At 42.0% G+C, this 27,217-nt stretch overlaps 1 protein-coding gene across 1 annotated transcript; it reads right to left on the reverse strand.

Moving 5' to 3' along the window:
- Nucleotides 1–397: 397 nt before the first annotated feature.
- On the reverse strand, nucleotides 398–15,916 carry slc34a1b (solute carrier family 34 member 1b). Its single transcript, XM_072433561.1, has 12 exons — nucleotides 15,847–15,916; nucleotides 14,850–15,011; nucleotides 13,540–13,683; nucleotides 11,971–12,114; nucleotides 10,310–10,421; nucleotides 9,734–9,932; nucleotides 7,180–7,275; nucleotides 6,999–7,083; nucleotides 6,737–6,904; nucleotides 4,188–4,304; nucleotides 1,498–1,622; nucleotides 398–1,212 (listed from the first exon to the last, which is right to left on the reverse strand). Exons 1-12 carry the CDS (start codon nucleotides 15,905–15,907, stop codon nucleotides 610–612), a joined length of 2,016 nt encoding a protein of 671 aa, XP_072289662.1. The 5' UTR covers nucleotides 15,908–15,916; the 3' UTR covers nucleotides 398–609.
- Nucleotides 15,917–27,217: the final 11,301 nt, after the last annotated feature.

Genomic DNA, 27,217 nt, shown 5'->3' on the forward strand with positions numbered 1-27,217 from the left:
TCCAGGGTCATTGTAGGATGGGTCAAATGAAGGGTACTAAGTAAATTCTAAAATAAAGTGACTATTAATACTATTATACTTTTTGTTAAATTGTTATTCTTGTCTTGGAAGAACTTCGGCAATGAGGGGGAAAATGAAAAGATAGCTTGGTATTCTTTTTAGCATGGTAATTTAATCAAGTCTGGCAGAAAGAAAACATGCAAACTCCAAGTATCTGTTTTTTGGGGGGAGGTTTCAGAGTAAAAATGTGCGATTGTAATCTCAAAGGCCAACATTAAAATCCCTGAGATTGAGTTTGATTTGATTTATTTGTACAAATTCACACACAAAAAAAAGTAAATACATGTCTCCTGTCCAACACAGATTGGCTGACAAAGACCGTATCGCAAGTGTCCAATAAAAATGCTAATATCAGATCTTCTGCCGTAGAAATTGCTTTATCTGTGTTTTTACCACAGATGCCCCAGACTGTTAGAGCTGCACTTTTATTCACACCTAAATATGACCTGGATGATGTGCACCTGTTTTAGAGATGTTACGTGACTCAGAAAAGGTTTCCAAATGATTGCAATTAAAAGGTTTTCTCTAAAGTTGTTCACAGTGAAAGAGCTATAATGGAGTACTGTTGCATCTCTCCAAGCCTTTCAGTTTGAAAACTGGCACAGCTGCGGGGCTCTCATCTGAATAATCCAGGACCGGGTTGTTGAACGCCAGGTGTAGATCACGGTTGGCTAGTTCAGTCCTTTGGTTTTCACTTGTGGTAATATTAGCGACACACTCGTCTCTCTGCTCCTTTACCTCGCTGTGGCAATCCTGGGCCAGGCCGCAGCACCGCACAGCTGCCCTGGTGATAAGGCGGTCCAGAGGTTTAAAAGAGCGCGTCCAAGCGGGCAAGAAGTTCCAGTTCTGGAGCATGCTGGGAAGATGCCGCGGACTGTGACTCTGCATTAGGTTTATCAAAGTAATACAAACTGTCACGCCCAAAAAGGGAGCGCCGACGCCAACCATCACCCGCCATCCGGCCAAGGACAGCCCGAGAACGAGAGAGGGTAGCACCAAGAAGAAAAGCAGAAGATAAAGGATCGCGAACCAGCGGTATTTTGCCGTTCGTTCCCCAAGAACGCGAGCCATTCTTATGGGGAGGCGCGTACAGGGAATGGGATACCACAGAATTATGCCGAACACATTGAAGAAAAGGTGACACAGTGCAATCTGTGAAGAAAAGAGGGGATTATGAAACTATTTCTCTAGAGGAGAGAACTCATATTAGAATTAACGTACGTGCGCAACCTGTCAACAAGTCTCAATGTAATTATACACCAATTTAAAATGCATCTAAGCTTGTTCTTGATTTCCCGGTTGTCCCCTTCATATGCTTTATTCTTCTTCACTTTGTAGAAAATAGGTGTAAAATATATTCATGAAAACGTTTGTGCGAAGGAGAAGTTGCCAGTGTTGTTCCTGCGTCCAAATAACAATGATGAAAGCTGCGTTTACCTGTAAAGCAGCAGCAAGTTTGTTCCCAGGACTGGCCAGGGCAGCGAGCAGAGCTGTGGTCGTGGTGCCGATGTTGGCGCCGAGAGTGAGTGGATAGGCCCGCTCCAAACTAATCACACCAACTCCTGAGAAGACATGGAATGGAAAGAAATGGAAGAAATGGAAGGAAAATGTTTGGTCTGAGGTCACCCTTCTCTGCTCCTCTCTCTAAACCTACAAACACACAAAACATCGCTGCATCTCCTGCTTTGATTGGCCAGAGCTCAAAGATTATGCATATTGCTGCCTAAAACCACTTATTTCCACTTTAAACTGTTTATTTAATCAAGTTTTGTACTAAAATTACACTGAGACAATGTTAAAAGTTGAAAAAATCTTGTGTACTTTTTACTTTTACTTAAGTACATTTGGTCCGAGTACTTGTAATTGAGTATATTTTGGGTCATGCAACTGTACTTTTACATGAACACAAATATTCATTACTCTTTCCACTACTGAGTTAAAGTACAGATACAGGGGCAAAGAAATACTCCAAAAATGCTGATTTGCTGAAATAATCCAAATTGCTTTAGTTTTATTTATTTTTGTTTGTTTAAAGTTTGGACATTTACTTCAGACATTTCAAGCCGTCTCAAACATCAGAGAAAAGACATGTTCAAAATACAGTGAAGCTGAAAGTACAGATATCTGCTCCGAAAATGTGATGATGATGTAAAGGTCAAAAGTATCCAAAGTGAAATGTACTTAAGCAAAGTACAGACACCTACAAATATAACAACTTTTATACGTTGTTACTTTCTACCACAAATCAATCAACTCAATTTGCTGCTGTAATTAAGAGAGTCACTTGTCAGAACTACTAATGTTATACCAGGTCAGTATTAAGTGAAAAATACATGTTTAAAGCAAATACATTTTGCTGATTTATATATCGATGTGTAAGTGGGGGAAGTGTGGCTTTATAACGATGAATGCTTTATTGATAAGAGCGCGGTCGGTGATGATAAAATACAGACTCCTTGGTGTGCTTTGCTCCTCAGGCTGGTTAATTATTACAGCTGAAAATGAAAAACTTTGAATGCATAATTTTCACTGTTTCTGCCTTCGGCAAAGTAATGGCTGTACGACATAACAATAACATCACAAACTTCAATTACTATTAACAAAAATATGCCCCTCTTTGGCTGGATAATTACTTATTAGTCAGAAAGCAATTTTGTGGTCATGGCAGATTGGAAACAGAATTGATTGGGACTTCATTCTCTTAATAATGGTGCAAAGCAGTTTGTCCATGCAGAACTAATGATTTATTATATTAAATGTCTGTTTAGGGTCCATAATGCAACGTCTGTTTAAGGACAATAGGGCAATAAATTAATCTTGGAGAACAGAGAGCAAAGGCCTTGAAATGTTCAATTTATGAGCGTGTCTCGGTCCATTTTATGAGCTTTTTAATACAGCGCATTATTCCACTGTCGATGTCAGCCAGGAGCCAGTGCTGAGCAGCTCTTAAAACTTATCTGACTTTATTTATCTTTGTGTGACTTTACTTTGAGACAATGAATGACACAACGGCCCCAAAGACACGCACTAAACGAATCAGAGCAAAAGCCTTTCCATGGAGCAGGACCTGGAGTCACCGGCACACAGAGACACCTCACATTATAAACACAGGGACAATGTAGAGGCTTAACATCGTCACAAAAAAGTGTCCCTTTACCACTGCTGCATATACTAAGGGTGTGTTGTTATTATTTTGTCCTATATTGAGCCCATTTTAGCCCTTATGTGGTCTCGGGTTGGTCCTGTTCAAGTCATGGTTTAGTTTCGGTCTAATTCAGGTTTGGTTTTGGGTTTAGTGGCGAATGTGTAACTGATGACGCCCCCTAAATGTCTTAACCTCTGCCCGCTAGACTACGCTAGGCAAATGCGTATCAGTGCCATCTGATTTAACAGACTTTAGCAGTGAAAGTCGGTGCACACATTAGTTTGCAGCACCAGATCTTTTCAGCTGAAACGCTCCAGTGCTTTGATCTGACACACAAGGATTACTTTTGAAGTGGGCTGACATCACAAAGCTGTTGTCACTCACTTCTTAGGATCATTGGTGAGAGGCTGAGGACTTAATTATGAATGCAGGCTTCTTTAAGGGTGACAATTCATAAAGAGCTGCGGTGTCAGGTCATTTTATATCATTTTAGTGAAGCTGAAATACTACTGAGGTTTTGTTCATTTCATATAGTTTACTTTTGGTATACACTTCAATTCATGTGTGTACAACAGCATTGATTAAAACCAGGGGTCCATTAAGGTAATCTCCTGTGTGACAAATTTGCTATTAATTATGAAATAATAAAGGCGTAATTAGCTATTAAATACTCGTAAGGCAATATTACGCATCAGAGAGCAGAAACAATCACTGAATTGCTGTTTTTTTTCAGTTATTCTTCTAATTAAATAATTCCCTGTTTGGAGAAGCCATGGTGAATTTCTGTCTGATAATGTGCCCAAACCGCTTTCTGTGTAAACCGATTAGCAATGTATTATGCAAATTAAGGTGGAGTTTTAGCCACTGACACATCTGTAACTACAACAGATGTGGCTATATCCTTTATGGCGTTGTAGAAAATACATCCTGGTTGTAAAGGATATCAACAAACCGTATAAAATGTAGACGATGCGTTACATACCTATGAGGGGTGTGATGGCAGAGGTGAAGACGGAGCTACTTTGGACAACAAATGTGACTCCAGCGCCTACAAACATGGCCACATATCCAGTGAGCCTACCAAATGGATCAGGGAAATCTAGAAAGATAAAAAAAATGTGTATTATTGCATTTGGTTAAACAATATTATGCAAATGTTGTTTTTATGTGACATTTTTTGTTTCAATTTTGTTTTAATCATCAAAGCTCATCTGGTGCTCTTCCTATTGTAACCTATAGAAAAAAAATTACAAAACACAATCTATATCACTGCATTGGTTATAAAAGTATCAAAAATCACACACTAATCAATACTAAACTGACATTTACTAAACTGACCTACACATTTTAGCAAGTATCGATAAAAATAAAAATAAATTTTACTGGACACAATCTGACCTTTCCTGGACAGATTGGCCTTGAGCTTTATCAGCACTATGACCACAACGTTTAATTAGCAAAGTATGAACATTTATTGTTGAAAACATCAGTCTGCCGTCTAAAACCTTGACCTAAAAAAAAGCATTTAAAATTGTCATTGTTGTATAGAGAATTATAAAGTATTTTCCACCACCACTGCACTTTGGCCATCACCATAGCAACATGTAAACAAATGCTCTACTGCTGAGAGGGGACTAGCTTCATGTAAAAACACAGAAAAAACACTCGAACATTCAAGGACAGTGAACAGGCTTTTCAGATTCACCAGTGAGTCATTTCAGTGTGTGGCGGCGCATTAAACCACTCGGATGTGAGTGCTGTGCGTTAAAACTGCTTTACGCACGGCTCCTCGTTCTTTAATGCTGACAAAATCTGCAAAATCGGCCATCTCTGAACTAGAATATTAAGCTTGAGCCAACATCTGGTGATTATTTGTTCGACACTGTGAAAAAGATGTCTTGAAACTCATGTAATCTTGGTTTATAGCCTTTGATTAAATGCGATGAAATGAAAACTGCTTATGTGATATACAACTATATAGCCGTGCATAATTATTGCTGTAAATAAGTGATCCGTCTCTTGTTGAGAGACACAACACACCGTTTCTGTAATGAGCAGTGGCTAGCCAACCAATTACAGCTTTACAGCAGGGGAGCCATTAGTTTGGGCTTATGTCGCACTCTGTAAATGAACAAACATACACCATCCCTGAGCTGTGACTTTATGTCCTGTCCGGCTGCACCGACGGAAGCGCCAGCAGCACGGAAAGGGAACATAAACTTCTAAACGTACATCCAATTTGAGTTTAAATTGTTCCACTGATATGTTTTGATGTTTGTTAGCTTCACAACTCAAAAATATGTCGTTTTTAGATGATGAAATTGTAAGGAGCGGGTTGGCCATCTTTAATTTCCTCTATCTGTCTCTATTATTGACAATCTCCCGCCACTTAAGAGACAGTAGAGGCAGGAAATAACAGTGGACCCTTCAAAGCTGATGCATTTTTATGTTCCAATAGACCGTGTGTTCTGAACTCGGTCCTCCTTTGGTAGAATCTATGAGGGCAATATCCTCACAGCATCATCATTGCACAGAAAACATAACCTTCCCAGAGACATATTTTTGCTAAATCGACTTTAATGAGTTTGTAACCTACAACGGTGTTTTCTCATCCTTAGTTTACTCAGAGTTGTCCTTTTGATTTTTAAGTAATCCAATATTGTCCTGCAACTGAGGCTTAAGTTCTCAGAAAATGTCTGTTTTCACCTACCCCCTATCCCCACCCACGTCTCTGTACTCAGTTGCAGATTATTTGAAAAATCAAGACGCTGGGTGATATATGTAGTGTTCTAAAACGTCACAGAAATAAAACCACATAGATGACAACCCGCTGCTTGTTACGGTGAAACGTCACAATGAAGAGGCGGGGCTTATCCTAGTCCTTAGTCCTGCAGTTTTTAACAGGAAGTCATTGAACCCGTTTCTATTACTTAGCCGTTTTAGACCAATATTGAGTGTTACAATGAACACAATGTAAAATTATGGTCTATTTATGTTATAGTTAAAGGTTGAATGGACGATTTTTTTGGCCCAAATCTGAGTCTCATTTCCTCGTGGCGTGGACCGCTGATTAGTCCTGCCACGTATCAATCATAAAACGCACCTACTGCTCACCTGCAGCCGCGGGCAGCTCGTCCCAACGAGCAGCACAGTTCCGCGTGTCTAAGCGCATTGATCTATCAAAATATAGTTCCCTCAGTGTACGGGACAAAATTAGGACGGAGAGAGACAGTTCGAGCTGACTCAGAAGAGACGGAAATCTACGGGAGACGAGAGATGCGATGTGATCCGTCGTGCTAATAAACAAACGCACGTGTGTGTTGTATCAGTCCGCACGGGGGAGTGCGCATACACACTTCCGCCTGAGTTCTCAAATCGCCGAAAAATCGTCCATTGCGCCTTTAAAACTAAGTACCTGAAGAAAAGCATAATGTGTCTCCCTTAAAGTCATGTCAATTCTATATTCTCCGTTCATCATTGCCCCACTTCCATAGCAACTCGAAAAGCCCCTTCAAGACCAATGTACTATACCGGTGTTGATGACTTTGTGGATGATCTTTGCAACTTGTCCCTGGAGGAGTGAGTGGAGTAGTTTGACCAGGAGCAGCAGACAGGAGCAGAGGACGGCCAGCGAGACAGCCAGCAGCACCAGGCCTATGGTCAGGTCTGACAGCTGTGTGGACGCAAACAAGTGCCTGCCTGCGAGGAAAAGCAAACATAACATAAGCGGTGAGGAAAAACACACCGCAAAAGTACATTGTTTGTGCAGATAGATGTGGGAGGCTAAAGAAACATAACAGTAGAAACTTACACTCTCTGCCAAACTCTGAATTGTAATGGGAATGATTACAGTGTTCATGGCTGGCATTGAGAGTGGGCTGCAAAGGAAGAAATGGCAAAACAAAAATGTGTGTGAAATGAGCCAAACATTCACAGTGTTTTGTTTAATTGAAGCTAAGGACAGCAGGTATTACCCTAACAAGGTCAGTTTGGCACGATCGCTTCACCAAACTCCTGTTCCTCATGCCCTCGTTGCCCATGGCGATTCCAATGATGACACATTTGTCCAGCTGAAAAGAAATGACAGATAAATGCAGTAAATACAGTCTGTATAGTGTTGCATTAGGCTTGGGACAATATTGATATTTTATGTCACAATTATCATGGCCAAAATAGAACTCTGAGTCATTAAAAAAACATATAAAAGACACATGTCAATGGACGACAAGTCAAGTTCCCTATGGAGACAATAAAGGCTAATTAACAAAAATGAGCTGGACACAGCAAGATCAATTAGAGGTTGTATGGAGGATTTTCAGTTGTCAATATCTGTTAAAAATAGCCTGAGAGGCTTGTCAATCAAACTCACAACGTTCCGAGCGTAATGGACTAGACTACGTGCTTTGCGTATGTAATTTACGTGCGCACCTTCTGCGCTGTTTACTCCAGCGCCGCAGTTCTTAGCGATTTCTCCGAACTGTAGAGTTTTCAGCTTGGTTTAGCTTTAGTCAGTCGGTTTAGCTTGTTACAATGGCAGACGAGAATCCTCAACCGTTTAGCCCAGTGGTTCTTAACCTTTTTGGAGGTACCGAACCTCACCAGTTTCATAAGCGCATTCACCAAACCCTTCTTAATTCGAAAAATTAAAAATGTTTTTTTCAAATTCAAAACATAGGTATATATATTGTTGGTGCACAAAAGGAACTGTGCAACATTTTCACACAAAAACAAAAACATAATGAATATCTACTGCAAATCAGTGTGTCTTCATTTTTATGTCCGGCATCCTCGAAAAGGATTGCTCGCAAATATATTATATTATATGTCGGCGTAATCCCTCATTCGTCCAGGCGTGTTCAATTGTAGAAAAAGCTTCAGTTGTAGTCATCTGGACTCAGTTAGAAAAAATTGACGTTTCGACTCTCATCCAAGAGTCATTGTCAATAAGAGAATTTAGGTCGAGAACTCCGATATTTGTACTACAGTATTCTTACCACAGAATACTGTAGTAAGTCCAGCCCATTGGGAGGAGCCTTCCTGAAGTGGAAAGAGTTGTTTGTTTCAACAGAAACTCACCCCCTTGTATCTACGAGCCTATTCAGACTTTTAATGGGCTATTAGTATCCTCTTTGTCTTAGTGAGACCCTGGCTCAACCACCCTGAGTACCTGATTAGCATCTAAATGTCCTGGTCCTGGTCTTCTACCTTTCCAAGGGTTCAGTATTCCATTATAGATAGAGGCTTCAAGATGGAAATGCACGGCGCTATGTGGTCCTGAACTTGTATTTCTTCTGTGCTGATAAAGCCTCTTGTGCAGAGGCTGTTTAGTCTCTCCTATGTAACGTTCTTTACAGCTTTCTTCACTGCATTGGATCGAATAAACTACATTGCTCTGTTTTTGAGTCGGCAACTTGTCCTTAGGATGAACCAGTTTTTGTCTTAAAGTGTTACCTGGTTTAAAATAAACAGGGACTTCGTGTTGTCTAAAAATTCTCTGTAATGTCCCTGTAATATTCTCTGTAATATCGGAGTTCTCGATCTAAATTCTTTTATTGACAATGCCTCTTGGATGAGAGTCGAAACGTCTAATTTTTCTAACTGAGTCCAGATGACTACAACTGAAGCTTTTTCTACAATATTATATTATAGTATAGTAGTTATAGAAAAGGACAAGGGAAATGGCCCCCGGTGCTGACCTTTTGGCCCTTTTGGGGCCAGGCTGGTGCCATGTCTTAGCCTTGATATAAGGGCATTGATTCAGGCTAGTCTCTGGGGACTCTGGCCTGGTCCTTTTGGTCTTTTTGGGGCCAGGCTGGCTCCAGAAAGGAGGGCTTTCACACAGGCTAGACTCTGGGGGCTCTGGTCTGGTCCTTTTTGCCCTCTTGGGGCCATGCTATTGCCCAGTCTTAGCCCAGGAGGAGGGCTTTGATACATGCTAGTCTGTTGGGACGCTGGCCTGGTGACAGGTCTTATCCCAAACGGGGTTTTGATACAGGTTAGACTCTGGTCGATTTCCCTGGTCCTTTTGGCCCTTTTAGGTGCAAGCTGGTACCAAGACTTTGCCCAGAAAGGTGGACTTTGATTCAGTCTAAAATATTATGAAAGAAATCACAGGACGTACATCACGACAGTCACAAGTCGACCAAAATTCGCACCAAATTCCCTGCAGCACACGAATCATATGAGTCGGATGTGTGTCTTGACCTCCGCTGAACCCCTGAGATTGACTCACCGAACCCCTGGGGTTCGATCGACCCCAGGTTAAGAACCACTGGTTTAGCCGCAAAAGAAAGTCAGTATTTGAGGTTGTTGAAAGAAGGAGACAAGGGGAAAAGGAAAAAAAAGACGTGTTGGTCACAAAATGCCTACTGGACAAGTATGTTTTATTTATAATTTGAAAGCTACAGTGCGTTTTTTAACTACACTCACAGGCTTTGAGGTAGAACGATGTGGCAGCAGTAGAATCTTCCGGCGTTACCTGTTAGGCAGCAGTGGAGGAGGGGGACAGTACTTAGTTCCGTCTGTTACCTGCACGATGAGCTGAGTGACTGGTTCGGTGATGACTTTGAGGAGCTCGGGTGCGTCTTCTTGTCCCGTGTGGAGACTGAGACTTGTGACCATCCAGCGGGACATCTGATCCATGAGCCCGGTGAGCCCCTCCAGAGGCAGCAGCACCAGCACCGACAGCCAGTTAAAGCAGTCGTGAATGGTTGCGCCCGCGAACGCCCTGCAGACATCGATGTGTTCACCTACCGCCGATGTCTGCGCCTTAATCCGCTTATCACGGCTCAACTTTTTTGGCCGCACTGAGCGTCTTGACGGAACGTGTCTCATGAAAGATTTATCAAGTGTAGGCCACTTATTTTTCCTCGTGAGTTACATCCGCGTGTATTTTTATGCCAAAAGGTGACTGATGTGTGCCATTATTATTACAGTTATGTCAGCTTGCACTCAGGAAGATGCAGGCAGAACAGGAGCAGCAGATGTTTTCTCTTAACCACTCAACACTTGACACTTATGACATTTCCGCACATCTTTGCACTTAATTTTGATGGTAAAGCAGCTCTTCTCTCCCCTTTCCCCTCGTAACACCTGCACACTTACCGCTCAAACTCGCTCCTCTCCGCCGCTTGCATCATGGCCACAATGGTGTTCGTGACTGAAGTCCCAATATTGGTTCCCATGATAATTGGAACAGCCAGCTTCACCTCCAGCACTGCAGCACACACAGGGAAACATCACCTTTCCGAGTGTTGCATTAAGATTTTAGTCACATATCGGCATTCAAAATCAACACGGAGAATAGGTTAATAGCTTTTGTGAATAGTAATACATTATGTAAATTATATGAATGATCTAATGCAGCCACGGCGACCGCAGGTTTGCCAATAATGGATCTACCTTTCAAACAGCTTGGCCTACGCTTAAGAACACCTTCAATACGAATGATCTGTGATTGACATGAACACACTGACAAACACATGCACACAAATGTCCACATCCCACTTTCGCTTTTTTTAGTCTTTAGTCTATAATTAGCTGTAATCTTCTGCAGGGCTATCTTGAACACAGCTTTTGAAGGCAGAGAAAGCTTCGGTATGCTGAAATCAATCACGACATCGGAGGCTGAAAAGGAAAGACAGGGGGGCAGGAACTCATCCGAAACAGATCTGCTGAGGTTACGGCCTTGGACAATAATGGTCTGCCGCGCATCGTAAATTGTGCATGGCAGTTGTATATACTGGTTTTATCTGATGATCCTGACTGATCCCGGTCCAAAACGCAGCCTCTTTCTGCAATCATTTTCATTATCCAAACCCCTTACGCTTCGCACAGTTGACACTTACAGGTAAGTCAGCTGGAGTGGTTATTCAGGAGCAATTTTGGTTCAAATTAGGACGAGAAAAAGACTTTTGAAAGGTTTAAGGCGTGTTTGTATGCCTTCACACAATCCCACTAGTCTATGGGCTTTAGATCCATCAAAATAAGTGCTGGTTGTATTTTGAACACCCAGATGGAGTGTATCAGGGGTACAAAAGTGGAATTGGAAAAGGCCAGAAGCAATGCAGTTTGATACAGACATTTGCAACGCGCGTTTTACCCAAGTGAACGCAGCAAAACCCCAAAACATCTGCTGCTGGTGCAAACTACAAAGAAACATTTTGTTCAGTTTTGTTCCTTTAGTAGTTGTGTGTGATTGGAGCTTGTCGCACAAACATAGCGACAAACAGGCCATGTTAGACAGTTACAGTTCTATTGACTTCCCCATAAACACGAAAGCAGCACATATTTCGGTGCATATTGCCAAGTTCTACGATTAGCGAGAAAAAAGATCTTGTTTATTCCAAATGTTGATTTTTTTTTCTTTCCTGTTGGACTATTGCAGTGTACTCTTGTCTTTGCACATGAATAACTGCATACATAATCTCCCTTAGAGGCAATATTAATAATTTATCTGTTTAGGCTGAATATATTTTGGGACGTACAGCCCTGCAGTTGGCAATAACGTGTCAGCCTGTTAAGATTGTTTAGTCAAAGACAGGTTGGGGCTTGTGCCAAAAAAAAAGTGCATTTACTGCTCATCCATCAGTGTTTTCGTTTGGACTGCAGACACACCAGGGCATCTTTTTCCATGTTCTGTCATCATCCCGCGCTCTATTATGCATTACAAAAGACGTTCCACAAATACTCCAGCGCAAATTGTTATTTTCCCAGTCAATAAATATGTTTCGTTCTGTTATGCAGCGGGTCTCGTCCGCACTTACAGCCAGAGGCCACTAGGCTGACCACGATAGAGGTGGAAGTTGACGAGCTCTGCACCAGGACTGTCACTAGTATTCCCACCACGAGCCCCGCTACCGGATTGGACAGCACCGCATTGTCCTGGAAGATGCTCCCAGCCACTTTCCCTGTTCAAAAACACCACCAACGCACATTAAACACAGACAAGATATGTAATTATGGAGTTTTCCCTTTAATATTTCAAAAACATTACCTTAAACGAGTAGATATGTTGAAATCAAAACTGTATTTTACTGATTGTATACCGCTGTGAAGTTGATTAATGCATTAATTAAAACATTGTCCTGGATTGCCAAGTTGTTTGCAAGTTGTGTTTTGGTTGACAAGACTTATTACTTATTCATGTGCCTGTTTTCCTCCCTGTTATTGCCCTGTGGATTATTATTCTTATGTCAGAGTGCCTCAGACCTCCTCTCTTCGCTGTTTTCTGGTTCTTTCCCATGGCGTCTTGAAGAGCTCATGATTTTGAACTTGTGCCGCCCGTAGCACACACTTTTCTCTGTACAATTATTATTATTTATTTGTTTGACAGGGCACACTGCAATATTTTTAGCCAAGACTAATTTGCAATATTTGACCGTACAGATTATTAATATTATCCAAAAAGAAACCAGAATGAGCTCCCTCACTGTGCGTTGCCAGTTCCTACAACTAAATCCGGCTGCATTACAAACTTAAACCGACTCAGAGCTGAATACTCAACAGTAAAAGCCGAGCACCTGCACGAGCGCTGATAAATAATCAGCAGTCGTTTATCAGCAGCTTCCAGTAGTTACAGCTTAGTGACTGTCTGAGGTTCTGAACTTTCAGATAAGGCATGGCCCTGTCAATGTAAGAATAAGCAAACCAAGCAGATAAACCCAGATTAAGTTGTGATTGTAGTTCCTTTTTCAAACAACAAAGAGCACATCCGACCTTTTAGATTCATGTGAGTCTTGGCTAAATTTACAAAAGTCAAATGGCAACGCTTGAAGAGAAGACTCATATTTTCCCGACTTTGTTCTCTAACTCACTTGTACAGTTGAACATAGGGGTGAACACTAATTATATTTAGTCAATATTCGTTTTATAGCTTGATATATTGTGCCAAACCAACAGAAATGTGCAAAAACATGTCATTATCTCCCTATACCCTTATCTGAAAGTTTACAACAGAACTTTTATTTAATTTTTCATGTTAAAATAAACAATGTACTTGTTATTCAAATTTTGCATATTTTCAAAATAACAGTCACAATATTATAAAATGTTGATAAATTGTCCAATTCTATTCAGACAATATTTCACAATTCATCAGGAATGTGCTAAAACCTGTGTCTTGGTTGAGGTTCAAGTTTAGCACAAAACATGAATGGAGCATAAAATAAACTACTAAAATATCACGTTAAACACTTGCAAGATTACTTAAGTGTCTGTCCTTTTTTGCCTCTATTAGTATACGCTAATTGGGCAATATTATCCATGTTTTGATGTTTTTTCCCCACCTCTAGTTGAACTTAATCAGTGTGAATCCGCCCCAAAGCTCCACTTACCCCCTGTCAACTGGAAGGCAGAGCTCAGCGTGTCCAGAGAGCAAACAAAGAGGAAGAGGAGGCCGAGGAGGAGAGGAATCTTTGCCAGTCCACTTAAAAGCTGCTTGATGTTAATTGGAGTTGCCGCGGAGATTGGTGTAAGACCTGCTGGAAAACGGCAACGAGGTGAACACGCTGCGCGGTCGGAAACACTTTTAAAAGAAGGTTTCAGCTTTTGTCAGAAAAACAAGTCACCACCTCTGTGATCACCCCAATGAAGACAGACCTCAATATCACATCTGTGTAAAGACTTTGGATACGAGAGAGACGTTTATCTGAACTTATTTGTAAATGGAAACAGAAATATGGAGATGAAATAGATGTATTTATTTTACCCCTTTTTCAGATGGGGACTGTGCTACGATTTTTATTGTAGTACAGTAATGATTCCCTTTCCTCAGCAATAATATCTAATAATAATATTTAGGAAACTATGAAATGTATATGATGTTCACGAGTGCAGGGATTGTAGTGCTTTTCTTTTGTAAGATTAATGACTTTTATGACTTGTTGAACATGGTCCCTGACAAATCTACTTATGTTTATTTTGAAAATCTATCTATTTTTGCTACTTTAATTATTTAAATCTAAACTAAATTGGTTTATAGAGTATGTTTCTTGTATGTTTCGGTGCACAATGTAACTTTTCTGGTTCGAGGGTCCGCCATCTACTTGTCTCCATAGAGATGTTGTTGCTTTTCCTTTAATCGTCCCAAAGTATGGCATTAAACTTATCTGTCTCCATGGAAACAAGTGCCAGGCCATCACAAGGTCAAGTTCCAGGTCAGATCTGCGAGGAGACGAGTCCACTCACAGTAAGAATACATGTTTTACAATGTGTTTTTGAGCAGTAACAGTCATAAAAATAAATACCACGTATAGATATTAGTTATTTTGCCATAATGTGGATGATTCCAGTTGAGAAACAACATCCCCATGGAAACAAGCAGGTGAAGTCACATATCTCTTTATCTATTCTAGCCACAATAAAGCATATTTCAAATCTCTTATGGAGTGAATGTTATTTGGCGTCTGTGGACACACTGGACACAACTAGTCACACTTCTGTCCCGCTCTTTGCCCCGGCCAGCATTAAGAGTGCGTCCACGTAGTCCGACAGTGTTTGGTGCACCCCGACCTTCCGCCGTGACACCCCAGATGGCCTGCTCCTCCTGGCTCTGTGCGCCTTTAGTTGATGTTGTTATCAAATGAACATGTGGTCCCTCTATCCCAAAAGACAGCCACAGAGGGCTCCGTGCAATGCAAAGTACCCGTCTCTTGGGGGCGCCTGTCTGCCGCGGTGACTGACAAGGTGCTGAATACATGATTGGTATGTGGCTCGTGGCCCTCGAAACTGCTGGGGAGGTCCAGGGTGGATCCGATGCCTGACTCTCTGTCCTCCTCCGACAGGGGCTTGGAGTGCACTTTCAGCCCTGAAAGAACGAGCTGAGTGTGAACTTCAAGGTATCTCCACACACCTCAGTACAATGTGTCAAATGTCGTAGAATTGCTGATTATATTTTAAGATATTTTTTCAACATATCTAACTCAACTCAATATTTACTGCACAAATGGAAAATAATACTAGGACTTCCAAAAGAAATAGGTTGTGTTCACTTCATAGCAGACTCAGTCACCTGTTGAGGTCTGTTTGAGGATTTTTCTCCATCAACTTTTTAATATTTACCGTATTTTCCGGACTATAAGTTGTACCTTTTTTCATAGTTTTGACCGGGGTGCAACTTAAACTTATATTTATACTTATATACTTACATATTTATACTTATATACTCCGGAGCGACTTATATGTGATATTATTTGTTATTTTCACACTTGCAACCGCATTTCATACTCCAGTGCGACTTATATATGTTTTTTTCTTCTCTATTATGCATTTTTTGGCTGGTGCGACTTATACTTAAATTGTTAATCGCCATGGCAACAGCCTTACATTCTTATCTTTCTGAAACCCACAGAAAGAAAAGATTAAAATATGATATGAACTGCTGAGTTAACATAAGACATACATTTCAATACACTTCGGAAGTATGAGTATTCTTTTTTTGCCTTCACAAAACAATTCCCCAGCACTACCAAATATGCAATTAGACAAATCATACAGGACATGTGGGGGGGGTGTTTTACCCACTAATTGTAATGAGAATTGTTTTTTATCTTAATGTGATTTGGACACTGCGTCTGCTGATGTTACAGTAATTAAAGATTGGCTCCCGCACAATCCTCATGGTGAACAAATACAGTCGTTACCTTTGTAGTCAAAATCTCTGTTCTTTCCATGGGTCACTACTGTTATGGCTCGCGATGCCATGCTGCCTCGGATGCTGCGTGAAGGAGAAGAGGCAATTAAATGACAGAATGCTAAATCTGAAGGACTGATTGCAAGTGTAAATGTGTTTATCAACTGCCTGCAGCCGTAAACAGGAGACCAGAGACTCCTCGTTTAACCCTATCAACACAGCTATTAGACTGGGACCACGAGAGATTGTATGTAATCAGCCCTTGTCCTCGCTCTGGGGTCAAGAGTTGCAAAGTTGTATCACATCTTTAACCGTTTCTGGCTTCTCCACTGATAAACGCTCGAATAAAAGGAGATAAACACCCCGATTTCCACTTCCTTCTGCAAGTCGGACTCCCCAGCAGTGTCTATAGAAGTTCCCCTCAAAGAAAAGACAGTACATTCTCGGGGACACCATTCGCGGATGAGGGAGCACTTTTAAGCGTCTCTCAAAAGTCAAAAGAGATGGAAGTGCGTTGGGTAATTGCGGCAGATTAAATTGCTGTGATTGCCGCGTGTGAGTGCGTGGCAGAGCAGGTTCGCATAACGTCTTTGGAGTCTCATTTGAATTTGTGCGTGCGACGCGCTGACAAGTGGGAGTGCGCCTCAATGGAAGGAGACAGCTGAACTCGGATCTCCATTTCATCTACCTGCCACTTTTCTGCTTGGTTCATGAGCCTCGCCGTTGTTTACCCATCGCCAAAATGTCTCCAATTAGCTTTTGCTTGAAGGGGAAATACAGGCTTGGATGAAACGTCGAGAGGCGGCTGCCAGAGAGCGACAGATGATTTGTCAATGTTTAAATGGTGCTTATGCATATTCATGACGCCAGATAAGCTCAGTGCTGATTACTCTCATCTCCTCATCCACACATTTTTTATAACTATAAGCTTTTGAGTTGGTTGGTTGGTTGGTTGGTTGGTTGGTTTATGTCTTGGTGGCTCTATGCAACTTTTCTGGTGGAGATGTTAATGCTTTATCTTGAATGTTTCACAGTATGGCATTACACTACCTCCATTGAGACGATCAGGTGACCAAACCAGTGCAAGCTACAGGTCATGCTTTTCAGGAATATGTGCTTTTCAAGATATTTTTGAGCACTAAAACACCTGTAATTGATTTCATGCAGGATAAATGGGTTTAATGCCCACATTTCAGGCAAAGCAATTAACATCTCTTCAGGGACAGATACAGTAAGGGGCAACATCCCACCAGTTAAAGGTACACAGAGCGCTGTTAACTAGCAAACGCAGAAGGATATTGACGGACCAATTTAGCTAAGAAGACATATTGAAAAAGAATGTACAATAAAGTAAACACAAAATATAGCCACCTAAACCAGAACTAAACAAGACATTAACTAGATCTTGATTAGGCACAATTTTATCTAACGTGCCACCTGCTTTTCTAGCCTAAAATGTTCCACAGTACTGCATAAAACATATGAATCTCCTTGGAAACAGGTCAAGATACAAATCTGTGGAGAGAATTCATGTTTTTTCAAGGTATTTTTGAGCAATACAGACAACTATAACTGAATAATGCAAATTATAGGGGTTAGGGTTAAAACATGACTGAACTTATATAGTTAAGTCATATTTTATGCATGTTATATTATAATGTGTTCACAGAATGTTTATATAATGTGTAAAAAATAAGCCCAACCCGGTGATGAGCATTGAAAATTAGCACTCGCTTAATAAGATAATTTCATTCTGATAAGGGGCCAATGGCATTGAAAATGTTGAAAACCACTGATATAAAGCACCTTTAAGTAAATAAAAAAAAACATAAAAAGTAAATATGTCTGTGTCAAAACCAAACTAAACATATTATGTGCATTACCTGCATCGCTGCTTGAGAAACTTACCTTATCTGAAAATGCCTGATTGCAGCCTCAAGAGGGCCAAAATGTGAGCTCTGTGTTTTAAGTACGCTGTGGTGGCCTAAATTAGGGGCGTCTTAATTTTCTATGATTAACTAACTCCTTCATCGTTAATCAATAACTACGACGCTCAAACTAATGATGCAAAGAAAGCAAATGTCAGGAGAACACGTTTTTCACGGTGGGTGATGTATGAGGTTTCCTCTCTCTGCTGTTTGCTTTGGCTGTTTTTGGAGCCAGATAAAATCCCTAAGAGCTATTATTTTTGATGTGATTAATGATCTTTCCTCATTTTTCCCATTTCTACTGGTAACAGCGTGGGGAGAAAGTGCCCTCTAGTGGTTGGACGAAACACGACACGCCCATCTCATACTTTGATACAGCCTAATATTAATTGCCTATAGAAATTGCTATTTATTGTTGCAAAATGCTGGAATTACTGGCTATTGGCTACTACATGGCGTGTGTTTCAAGAGCAAAATTGGTATGTAAGTTATATTTTATCAACAAAAACAATGATCATTTTTACCACACCTCACAATTAACTGCACAATGAGTTACATTATTGGGAGGCACGCTACACCATGTCAAATAACATGGTGGCAACATTTCAAACATCTCTGTACGTAATCTTCTTGGCTTGAGCTTTACATACTTTGCCAGTAATCAGGATCTATCAGCCTTTGAGTCCTGCAATAAAGTATATTCTTACCACAAATACACACATTTTACACATCGCTGCTCCCCTACAGCCCAGCTATGTCTAGAGGAGTTATATCTGGCTAATTATTAAAAACTATTCACGTTACAAATGTGTCATGTCAGCAGCAGGGCACCCAACCCAATCTTCCAAATTTGCTGAGCTCACATTTTACTGGAGGGGGAGAACCCAATAACCTTTATCTGGACCAAGATGTAACTGAGGTGTTATGAGAGAGGGGAGCATGGGAGAGACGATGAATGTGTTGTTGAGCAGGCGATTGGAACTGTGCCAAAGGAGCTGCAAGTGGGAGACAGAGAGAGAAGTGGACAATACTTAAGATATACGACCACATTTTTGCCCTGAAATAGAGGAATGCGTTCTTTTGTACACATGAGGCAGGTCTAAATATTTGGAGTGGGTCCCCTTTATTTCGGTCAATGTTTATGTAAAAGTACTAATTTAATTTAATTTAATCATTTTTTTTATATATTTATTATATTAATTTGTATTAATTTGTATTTATTTATTTTTATTTATTTTATTTATTTTATTTATTTTATTTATTTTATTTATTTTATTTATTTTATTTATTTTATCATTATTAGGCCCGAGCGCCACAAGCTGGCGAGAGGCCTATTAATCTCGTAAGGCCGTGCAAAGCACGGCTGCGAAAGTGCGCACGTAGTGCGCACGAAATCGAGCGCGAAGCGCTCGCCCACTTCCAAACACTCACTAACGCACTCCTTCACTCATGCACGCCCCGTGCATACTAATTAGTCGTAGGAAAATGGAACATTACCGTTGTAAACGGGCGAAGCCCGTGCAAAAGTGCGCACTAAACGAGCACTTTACATTGAGATGACGACCGCGAAGCGGTCGTCATCCCCATATAAAGCACTCATTTGCGCTAAGTAGCTCACGAATACGTTCCCCATCTCTTGCATGTTCCGTGCATATAAGCATGTAATGCAAAAATTGAACATTATTACTGTATAGAGGGCCAAAAACACAAAGTGGGCGGAGCCCACTCAAAATTAACGAAAGTACCCGTCAGTGACCAGGGACCCACACCATGAGGTAGGAAAGCGCGAGCGCTTTCCGAAAATGTATAGTTTATGATATTTGAAAAATGGGAAACATTGTTTTTGCATCGGAATATTATTAGGCCCGAGCCCCAGCAGGGGGCCGAAGGCAGCGTTGCAACTGTCTGACCAAACATGCGGGCGCAGCCCGCATGTTTGGTACCCCGTCGCCCCTGGCAAGTACAGTAAACTAGCCCATGCCGAAGGCATGGATCATGCATACTTACTCCTGCTATGACAGAAATAGTCAACAATTTGTGAATGGGCGTAGCCCATTCACAAATTGTTGACAACAGCAGCGCGAAGCGCTGCATTCCTCCAAAAACCCTCCTGGCATTGTCCTGTACGCGAGAATCCATGCCGCAGGCATGGGCCATGCTTGTATCTGCTCAAATCAATGGAAGTCTATGGGGAGTGGGCGGGGCATCCCGACGGAATGGGGAGTGACGAGCGCGTAAGCGCTCGTAATGATGATTCCACCCCATGGCGGCACGGGGAAGGCTTAGAGCTTTCAAACGATGTATAATTTGTTGTTATAGTGGAAACGGCTATATTGTTTTTGCTAAAAATATTATTAGGCCCGAGCCCCAGCAGGGCGGAGGGCCTATTGCTCCCGCAACGCTGCCGAAGGCAGCGTTGCAACTGTCTGACCAAACATGCGGGCGCAGCCCGCATGTTTGGTACCCCGTCGCCCCTGGCAAGTACAGTGAACTAGCCCATGCCGAAGGCATGGATCATGCATACTTACTCCTGCTATGACAGAAATAGTCAACAATGAGTGAATGGGCGTAGCCCATTCACTCATTGTTGACAACAGCAGCGCGAAGCCTCCTGGCATCGTCCCGTACGCGAAAATCCATGCCGCAGGCATGGGTCATGCTTGTATCTGCTCAAATCAATGGAAGTCTATGGGGAGTGGGCGGGGCATCCCGACGGAATAGGGAGTGACGAGCGCGTAAGCGCTCGTAATGATGATTCCACCCCATGACGTCATCGGGAAGGCTTAGAGCTTTCAAACGATGTATAATTTGTTGTTATAGTGGAAACGGCTATATTGTTTTTGCTAAAAATATTATTATTATTATTAGGCCCGAGCCCCAGCAGGGCGGAGGGCCTATTGCTCCCGCAACGCTGTCGAAGGCAGCGTTGCAACTGTCTGACCAAACATGCGGGCGCAGCCCGCATGTTTGGTGCCCCGTCGCCCCTGGCAAGTACAGTAAACTAGCCCATGCCGAAGGCATGGATCATGCATACTTACTCCTGCTATGACAGAAATAGTCAAATAGGGCGATTGTCCGATCAAGCTCATATTTGGGGAAAATCATCTACACAAGCGGGCCATCAAAACTTACCCATATTTTGATTCTAAGTGCTACGGTCTCTGTGTGGCGGACCCGCAAATATATGTCAGAAATGGGAAAACAGCGAAATCTCTAAAATGACCACATTTTCACGCTTCACACTTTCACCAACTCCTCCTAGGCCGATTGCCCGATCAAGCTCATATTTGGGGAAATCATCTACACAAATGGGGCATCAAAAGTTATCCATATTTTGATTTTAAGTGCTACGGTCTCTGTGCCGTGGAGCTGCAAATATACTGTCACAAATGGGAAAAACGCCAAATCCTTGAAATGTTCACATTTATGCTTCACACTTTAACGAACTCCTCTGTGGGCAATAGCTCGATCAAGCTCATATTTGGGAAAAATAATCTACACAAGCGGAGCATCAAAAGTTATCCATATTTTTATTCCAAGTGTCACGGTCTCTGTGCGCTGGAGCTGCATATTTGACCGACATTTGTGTTCATTTGCACTGGTTGTCCACATGTCCAATGTGTCGCTGTCTTAGTTCTTAGATAATTGCGTTAGCGCCATCTCTGTAAAATGCAGAGAGCAGAGTCGGAAGGCCGGCGGCCCGCGAGGGCCGTTGGATGCCGCTTGCGGCTTTAATTTTTAGGCCCGAGCCCCAGCAGGGGGAGGGCCTATTGCTCCCGCAACGCTGCCGAAGGCAGCGTTGCAACTGTCTGACCAAACATGTTTGGTACCCCGTCGCCCCTGGCAAGTACAGTGAACTAGCCCATGCCGAAGGCATGGATCATGCATACTTACTCCTGCTATGACAGAAATAGTCAACAATTAGTGAATGGGCGTAGCCCATTCACTAATTGTTGACAACAGCAGCGCGAAGCGCTGCATTCCTCCAAAAACCCTCCTGGCATCGTCCCGTACGCGAGAATCCATGCCGCAGGCATGGGCCATGCTTGTATCTGCTCAAATCAATGGAAGTCTATGGGGAGTGGGCGGGGCATCCCGACGGAATAGGGAGTGACGAGCGCGTAAGCGCTCGTAATGATGATTCCACCCCATGGCGGCATCGGGAAGGCTTAGAGCTTTCAAACGATGTATCATTTGTTGTTATAGTAAAAACGGCTATATTGTTTTTGCTAAAAATATTATTATTATTATTATTATTATTTTTCTTGTTCTTCTTCAGCGCTTTGATCTCTAATTTGACCCCCTGAACATGCTCAAAAACTCACCAAACTATGGGAAAACCACAAAATCTCTCAAATTACCACATTTTTATGTTTTACACTTTAACGAAGTCCTCCTAGTGCGTTTTGCCCACCAACCTCAAAATCGGTGTACGTCCTCTAGACAAGTGGTGTATCTAAAGTTATCCAAATTTTAAGGATAACTTTTACGGTCTTTGTGCGACGGAGCCGCAAACGTTTCCCAGAATTCTGACTATTTGGCCTTCAGAGTGGCCTATAAACAATAGAGTTTTTCCAAATGACATGATATTTTGAACAAAATTCTAATTTGCCATCCTGATCATAAAAGTATGAGAGCCAAAGTCATATTTTGTACGGCGTAACCGTAGCGTTGACAGAAACATCCCATGTTATCCTTATGGGAAAATCGTAGAATCGCTCAAATCACCACATTTTTACGCTTCACACTTTAACAAACTCCTCCTAGGCCGATTGTCCGATCAAGCTCATATTTGGAGAATATCATCTACACAAGCGGGGCATCAAAACTTATCCATATTTTGATTCTAAGTGCTACGGTCTCTGTGTGGCGGACCCGCAAATATATGTCAGAAATGGGAAAACAGCGAAATCTCTGAAATGTTCACATTTACACTTCACACTTTAACAAACTCCTCCGTGGGCAATAGCTCGATCAAGCTCATATTTGGGGAAAATCATCTAATCAAGCGGGGCATCAAAAGTTATCCATATTTATATTCCAAGTGCTACGGTCTCTGTGCGGCGGCGCAGCAAATTTGACTGACACTTGTGTTGATTTGCACTGGATTGGCCATGTCCAATGTGTCGCCGTCTGTCAAGTTCTTTTTTTATTCAACACACAATAAGGGCGCCATCTTTATCAAGTCGAAAGCGCAGAGTCGGAAGGCCGGCGGCCCGCGAGGGCCGTTGGATGCCGCTTGCGGCTTTAATTTTTCTTGTTCTTCATCGCTTTGAACTCTAATTTGACCCCCTGAACATGCTCAAAAACTCACCAAACTTTGCCCAAAATTCAGAATCAGCGAAAAATTTAATTTTTTCTGGGCCATTTTTTTTTTCGTTAAAAAATGGCGCGACAGCGCCACCGACAAAAGTCAAAATACATTGCGCCTATGGGAGACGCCCCGAGGTCAACTTTGACGTAAAGCTACGAAATTCGGGACACGCATTCCTCTCGTGAGGACAAACAAAAAAAATCATTGTGGCCACGCCCCCAGACTTACCCTATGGCCGCCATCTTCCTTTGAAAATGAAAACACGCTGTGTTAGCCATTTTGTTCACGTCAAACTTTGACGAACTCCTCCTAGGGCGTTTTGCCCACCAACTTCAAAATTGGCGTACGTTCTCTGGACAAGTGGGGCATCTAAAGTTATCCAATTTTTTGAGATACCTTTTACGGTCTGTGTGCGGCGCAGCCGCAAAGTTGGACAACTTATTTTGGAATATTGCAGATCTAAAAATTGCTCCCATTTGATCAAAACCAGTCCGATTAGGACCAAATTTGAATCAGTTGTTAAACTTTCTAGTTTGGATCAGTTTAGGCTGACAAAATTGAAATGGGCGCGATAGCGCCCCCTACAGAGTGACCTTTAAATTAACATTGAAGGTCAAAAATTTGTTTTACCAAAATTTTCTAAACTTTACCCAAAATTCTATTTTGGCGTCCCGATCAAAAAAGCCAATCAGACAAATGCCTTAATTTTTACGGCGTAGTCGTAGCGATGACATAAATCTCCCATGTTATCCCTATGGGAAAACCGCTAAATCTCTCGAATATCCACATTTTTCTGTTTCAAACTTTGACGAACTCCTCCTAGTGCGTTTTGCCCACCGACCTCAAAATCGGTGTACGTCCTCTAGACAAGTGGGGCATCTAAAGTTATCCAAATTTTAAGGATAGCTTTTAAGGTCTCTGTGCGACGGAGCCTCAAACGTTTCCCAGAATTCTGACTATTTGGCCTTCAGAGTGGCCTATAAACAATAGAGTTTTTCCAAATGACATGATATTTTGCACAAAATTCTAATTTGCCATCCTGATCATAAAAGTATGAGAGACAAAGTCATATTTTGTACAGCGTAACCGTAGCCATGACAGAAATATCCCATGTTATCCTTATGGGAAAATCGCGAAATCCCTCAAATCACCACATTTTTACGCTTCACACTTTAACAAACTCCTCCTAGGGCGATTGTCCGATCAAACTCATATTTAGGGAAAATCATCTATACAAGCGGGGCATCAAAAGCTATCCATATTTTTATTCTAAGTGCTACGGTCTCTGTGTGGCGGACCCGCAAATATATGTCAGAAATGGGAAAACAGCGAAATCTCTAAAATGACCACATTTTTACGCTTCACACTTTAACAAACTCCTCCTAGGGCGATAGCTCGATCAAGTTCATATTTGGGGGAAATCATCTACACAAGGGAAGCATCAAAAGTTAGTCATATTTGGATTCTAAGTGCTACGGTCTCTGTGCCGTGGAGCTGCAAATATACTGTCACAAATGGGAAAAACGCTAAATCTATGAAATGTTCAAATTTATGCTTCACACTTTAACAAACTCCTCCGTGGGCAATAGCTCGATCAAGCTTTACTTTGGGAAATATCATCTACACAAGCGCGGCATCAAAAGTTATCCATATTTATATTCTAAGTGCTACGGTCTCTGTGCGGCGGAGCAGCACATTTGACTGACACTTGTGTTCATTTGCACTGGATTGGCCATGTCCAATGTGTCTCCGTCTGTCAAGTTCTTTTTTAATTCAACACAATAAGGGCGCCATCTTTATCAAGTCGAAAGCGCAGAGTCGGAAGGCCGGCGGCCCGCGAGGGCCGTTGGATGCCGCTTGCGGCTTTAATTATTAGGCCCGAGCGCCACAAGCTGGCGAGAGGCCTATTAATCTCGTAAGGCCGTGCGAAGCACGGCTGCGAAAGTGCGCACGTAGTGCGCACGAAATCGAGCGCGAAGCGCTCGCCCACTTCCAAACACTCACTAACGCACTCCTCCACTCATGCACGCCCCGTGCATACTAATTAGTTGTAGGAAAATGGAACATTACCGTTGTAAACGGGCGAAGCCCGTGCAAAAGTTCGCACTAAACGAGCACTTTACATATAAAGCACTCATTTGCGCTAAGTAGCTCACGAATACGTTCCCCATCTCTTGCATGTTCCGTGCATATAAGCATGTAATGCAAAAATTGAACATTATTACTGTATAGAGGGCCAAAAACACAAAGTGGGCGGAGCCCACTCAAAATTATCGAAAGTACCCGTCAGTGACCAGGGACCCACACCATGAGGTAGGAAAGCGCTCGCGCTTTCCGAAAATGTATAGTTTATGATATTTGAAAAATGGGAAACATTGTTTTCGCATCGGAATATTATTCTTTCTTTCTTTCTTTCTTTCTTTCTTTCTTCTTCTTCTCGGGACCAACCCCCCTATTTTTCACCCAGTGAACATTGACGAAAAGTCACAAAAATTTGCACACCTCTAAAAATCGTGCCTCTCTACATTCTGGCTATTTCCCTTTTCTAAAATAAAAAAAATTGGCGCGTCAGCGCCACCAAATGTACCAAAAATGCATTGAGAGATGGGAAATGACCCAAAAAAAATCTGATCGTAGAATCATGAAATTTGGCGCAGAGGTAGATGGTGACAAGAGAAGTAAAAAATATTATTACGGCAACGCCGTCCCCCGAACCAAATGTCGGCCATATTGCTTCAAAAATGGCTAAACATGACTTCGGAGTTTTTCCAAACGTCGTACTTTTACGAACTCCTCCCAGGGCGTTGGCCCTAAAAAGCTGAAATTTGGTGAAAATGCTACTGAGGAGTGGGACATCAAAAGTTATCCAAATTACATTGATACCTCTCACGGTCTCTGTGCGGCGAAGCCGCAAACTGTAACTAAAATTTCAGAAATCTCCCATATTTAAAATTTCTGCCGTTTGCGCAGATAAAGTCCGAATTGCATCAAATTAGAATCAGTTGTTAAACTCTTTGCCCTAAACCTACTTGAAGTGAAATAAATTCATTTGGCGCCACAGCGCCCCCTACAGATTTTATATGGAGGTTAAATGTTTAGTTTTGCGAAATTATATGAAATTTGACACACAACTCAATTTTAGCATCCCCATCAAAAAAGTCAATGAGACCCATGTCATAATTGTTATGGCGTTGCCCAACGATGACCGAAACCTTTCATGTTATTCCAATGGGGAAATCGCCAGAACATGTTTACACTTTAGACTTTCACAAACTCCTCCCAGGGCGTCAGCCCTATTAACCTGAAATTTGGTGGGACTCATCTTCAGGGGTGGACCATCAAAAGTTATCCACATTTTCATTCAAAGAGTCACGGTGTCTGTGCGGCAAAGCCGCACATTTTGCCAAGAATTCAAAATAAAATAGCTTTTTGATGGTAAAACAAAGGGGAGAAGATGTGACAGCGTCACAGATTCAGCAGTAGGCGTAATAAAAGGACAATTGGGGCGCGTTAGCGCCCCCTCCTCTTGCGGCGTGGCGGCGGTGTGGCGGCGGCGTGGCGAGGGCCGATCATTGCCGCTTGCGGCTATATTTTTTATTATTTTTCTTGTTCTTCTGCTTTTTGAGCTCTAATTTGACCCCCTGAACATGCTCAAAAACTCACCAAACTTTACCCAAAATTCAAAATCGGCGAAAAATTTTGTTTTTTCTGGGCCATTTTTTTTTTCGTTAAAAAATGGCGCGACAGCGCCACCGACAAAAGTCAAAATACATTGCGCCTATGGGAGACGCCCGGAGGTCAACTTTGTCGTAGAGCTACGAAATTCGGAACACGCATTCCTCTTGTGAGGACAAAAAACAAATATTATTGTGGCCACGCCCCCAGAATTACCCTATGCCCGCCATCTTCCTTTGAAAATGAAAACACGCTGTGTTAGCCATTTTGTTCACGTCAAACTTTGACGAACTCCTCCTAGGGCGTTTTGCCCACCGACTTCAAAATCGGCTGACGTCCTCTGGACAAGTGGGGCATCTAAAGTTATTCAATTCTTTAGATACCTTTTACGGTCTGTGTGCGGCGCAGCCGCAAAGTTGGACAACTTATTTTGGGATATTGCAGATCTAAAAATTGTTCCTATT

This window comes from Eucyclogobius newberryi, unplaced genomic scaffold (assembly GCF_026437365.1).
Source record: "Eucyclogobius newberryi isolate DKJ021-1_F unplaced genomic scaffold, fEucNew1.0.hap1 SCAF_11, whole genome shotgun sequence".
In the NCBI taxonomy this organism is placed as follows: Eukaryota; Metazoa; Chordata; class Actinopteri; order Gobiiformes; family Gobiidae; genus Eucyclogobius; species Eucyclogobius newberryi.

Excerpts from the sequence above, each read along its gene's own strand:
- slc34a1b (XM_072433561.1), bottom strand. The coding sequence starts at position 15,907 with ATGGCATCGCGAGCCATAACAGTAGTGACCCATGGAAAGAACAGAGAT. Across the intron at positions 7,276-9,733 it reads TCACTCAGCTCATCGTGCAG|CTGGACAAATGTGTCATCAT; the intron begins GTAACAGACGGA and ends ATTTCTTTTCAG. Across the intron at positions 6,905-6,998 it reads GTGTAAGTTTCTACTGTTAT|GCAGGCACTTGTTTGCGTCC; the intron begins GTTTCTTTAGCC and ends TTTTCCTCGCAG.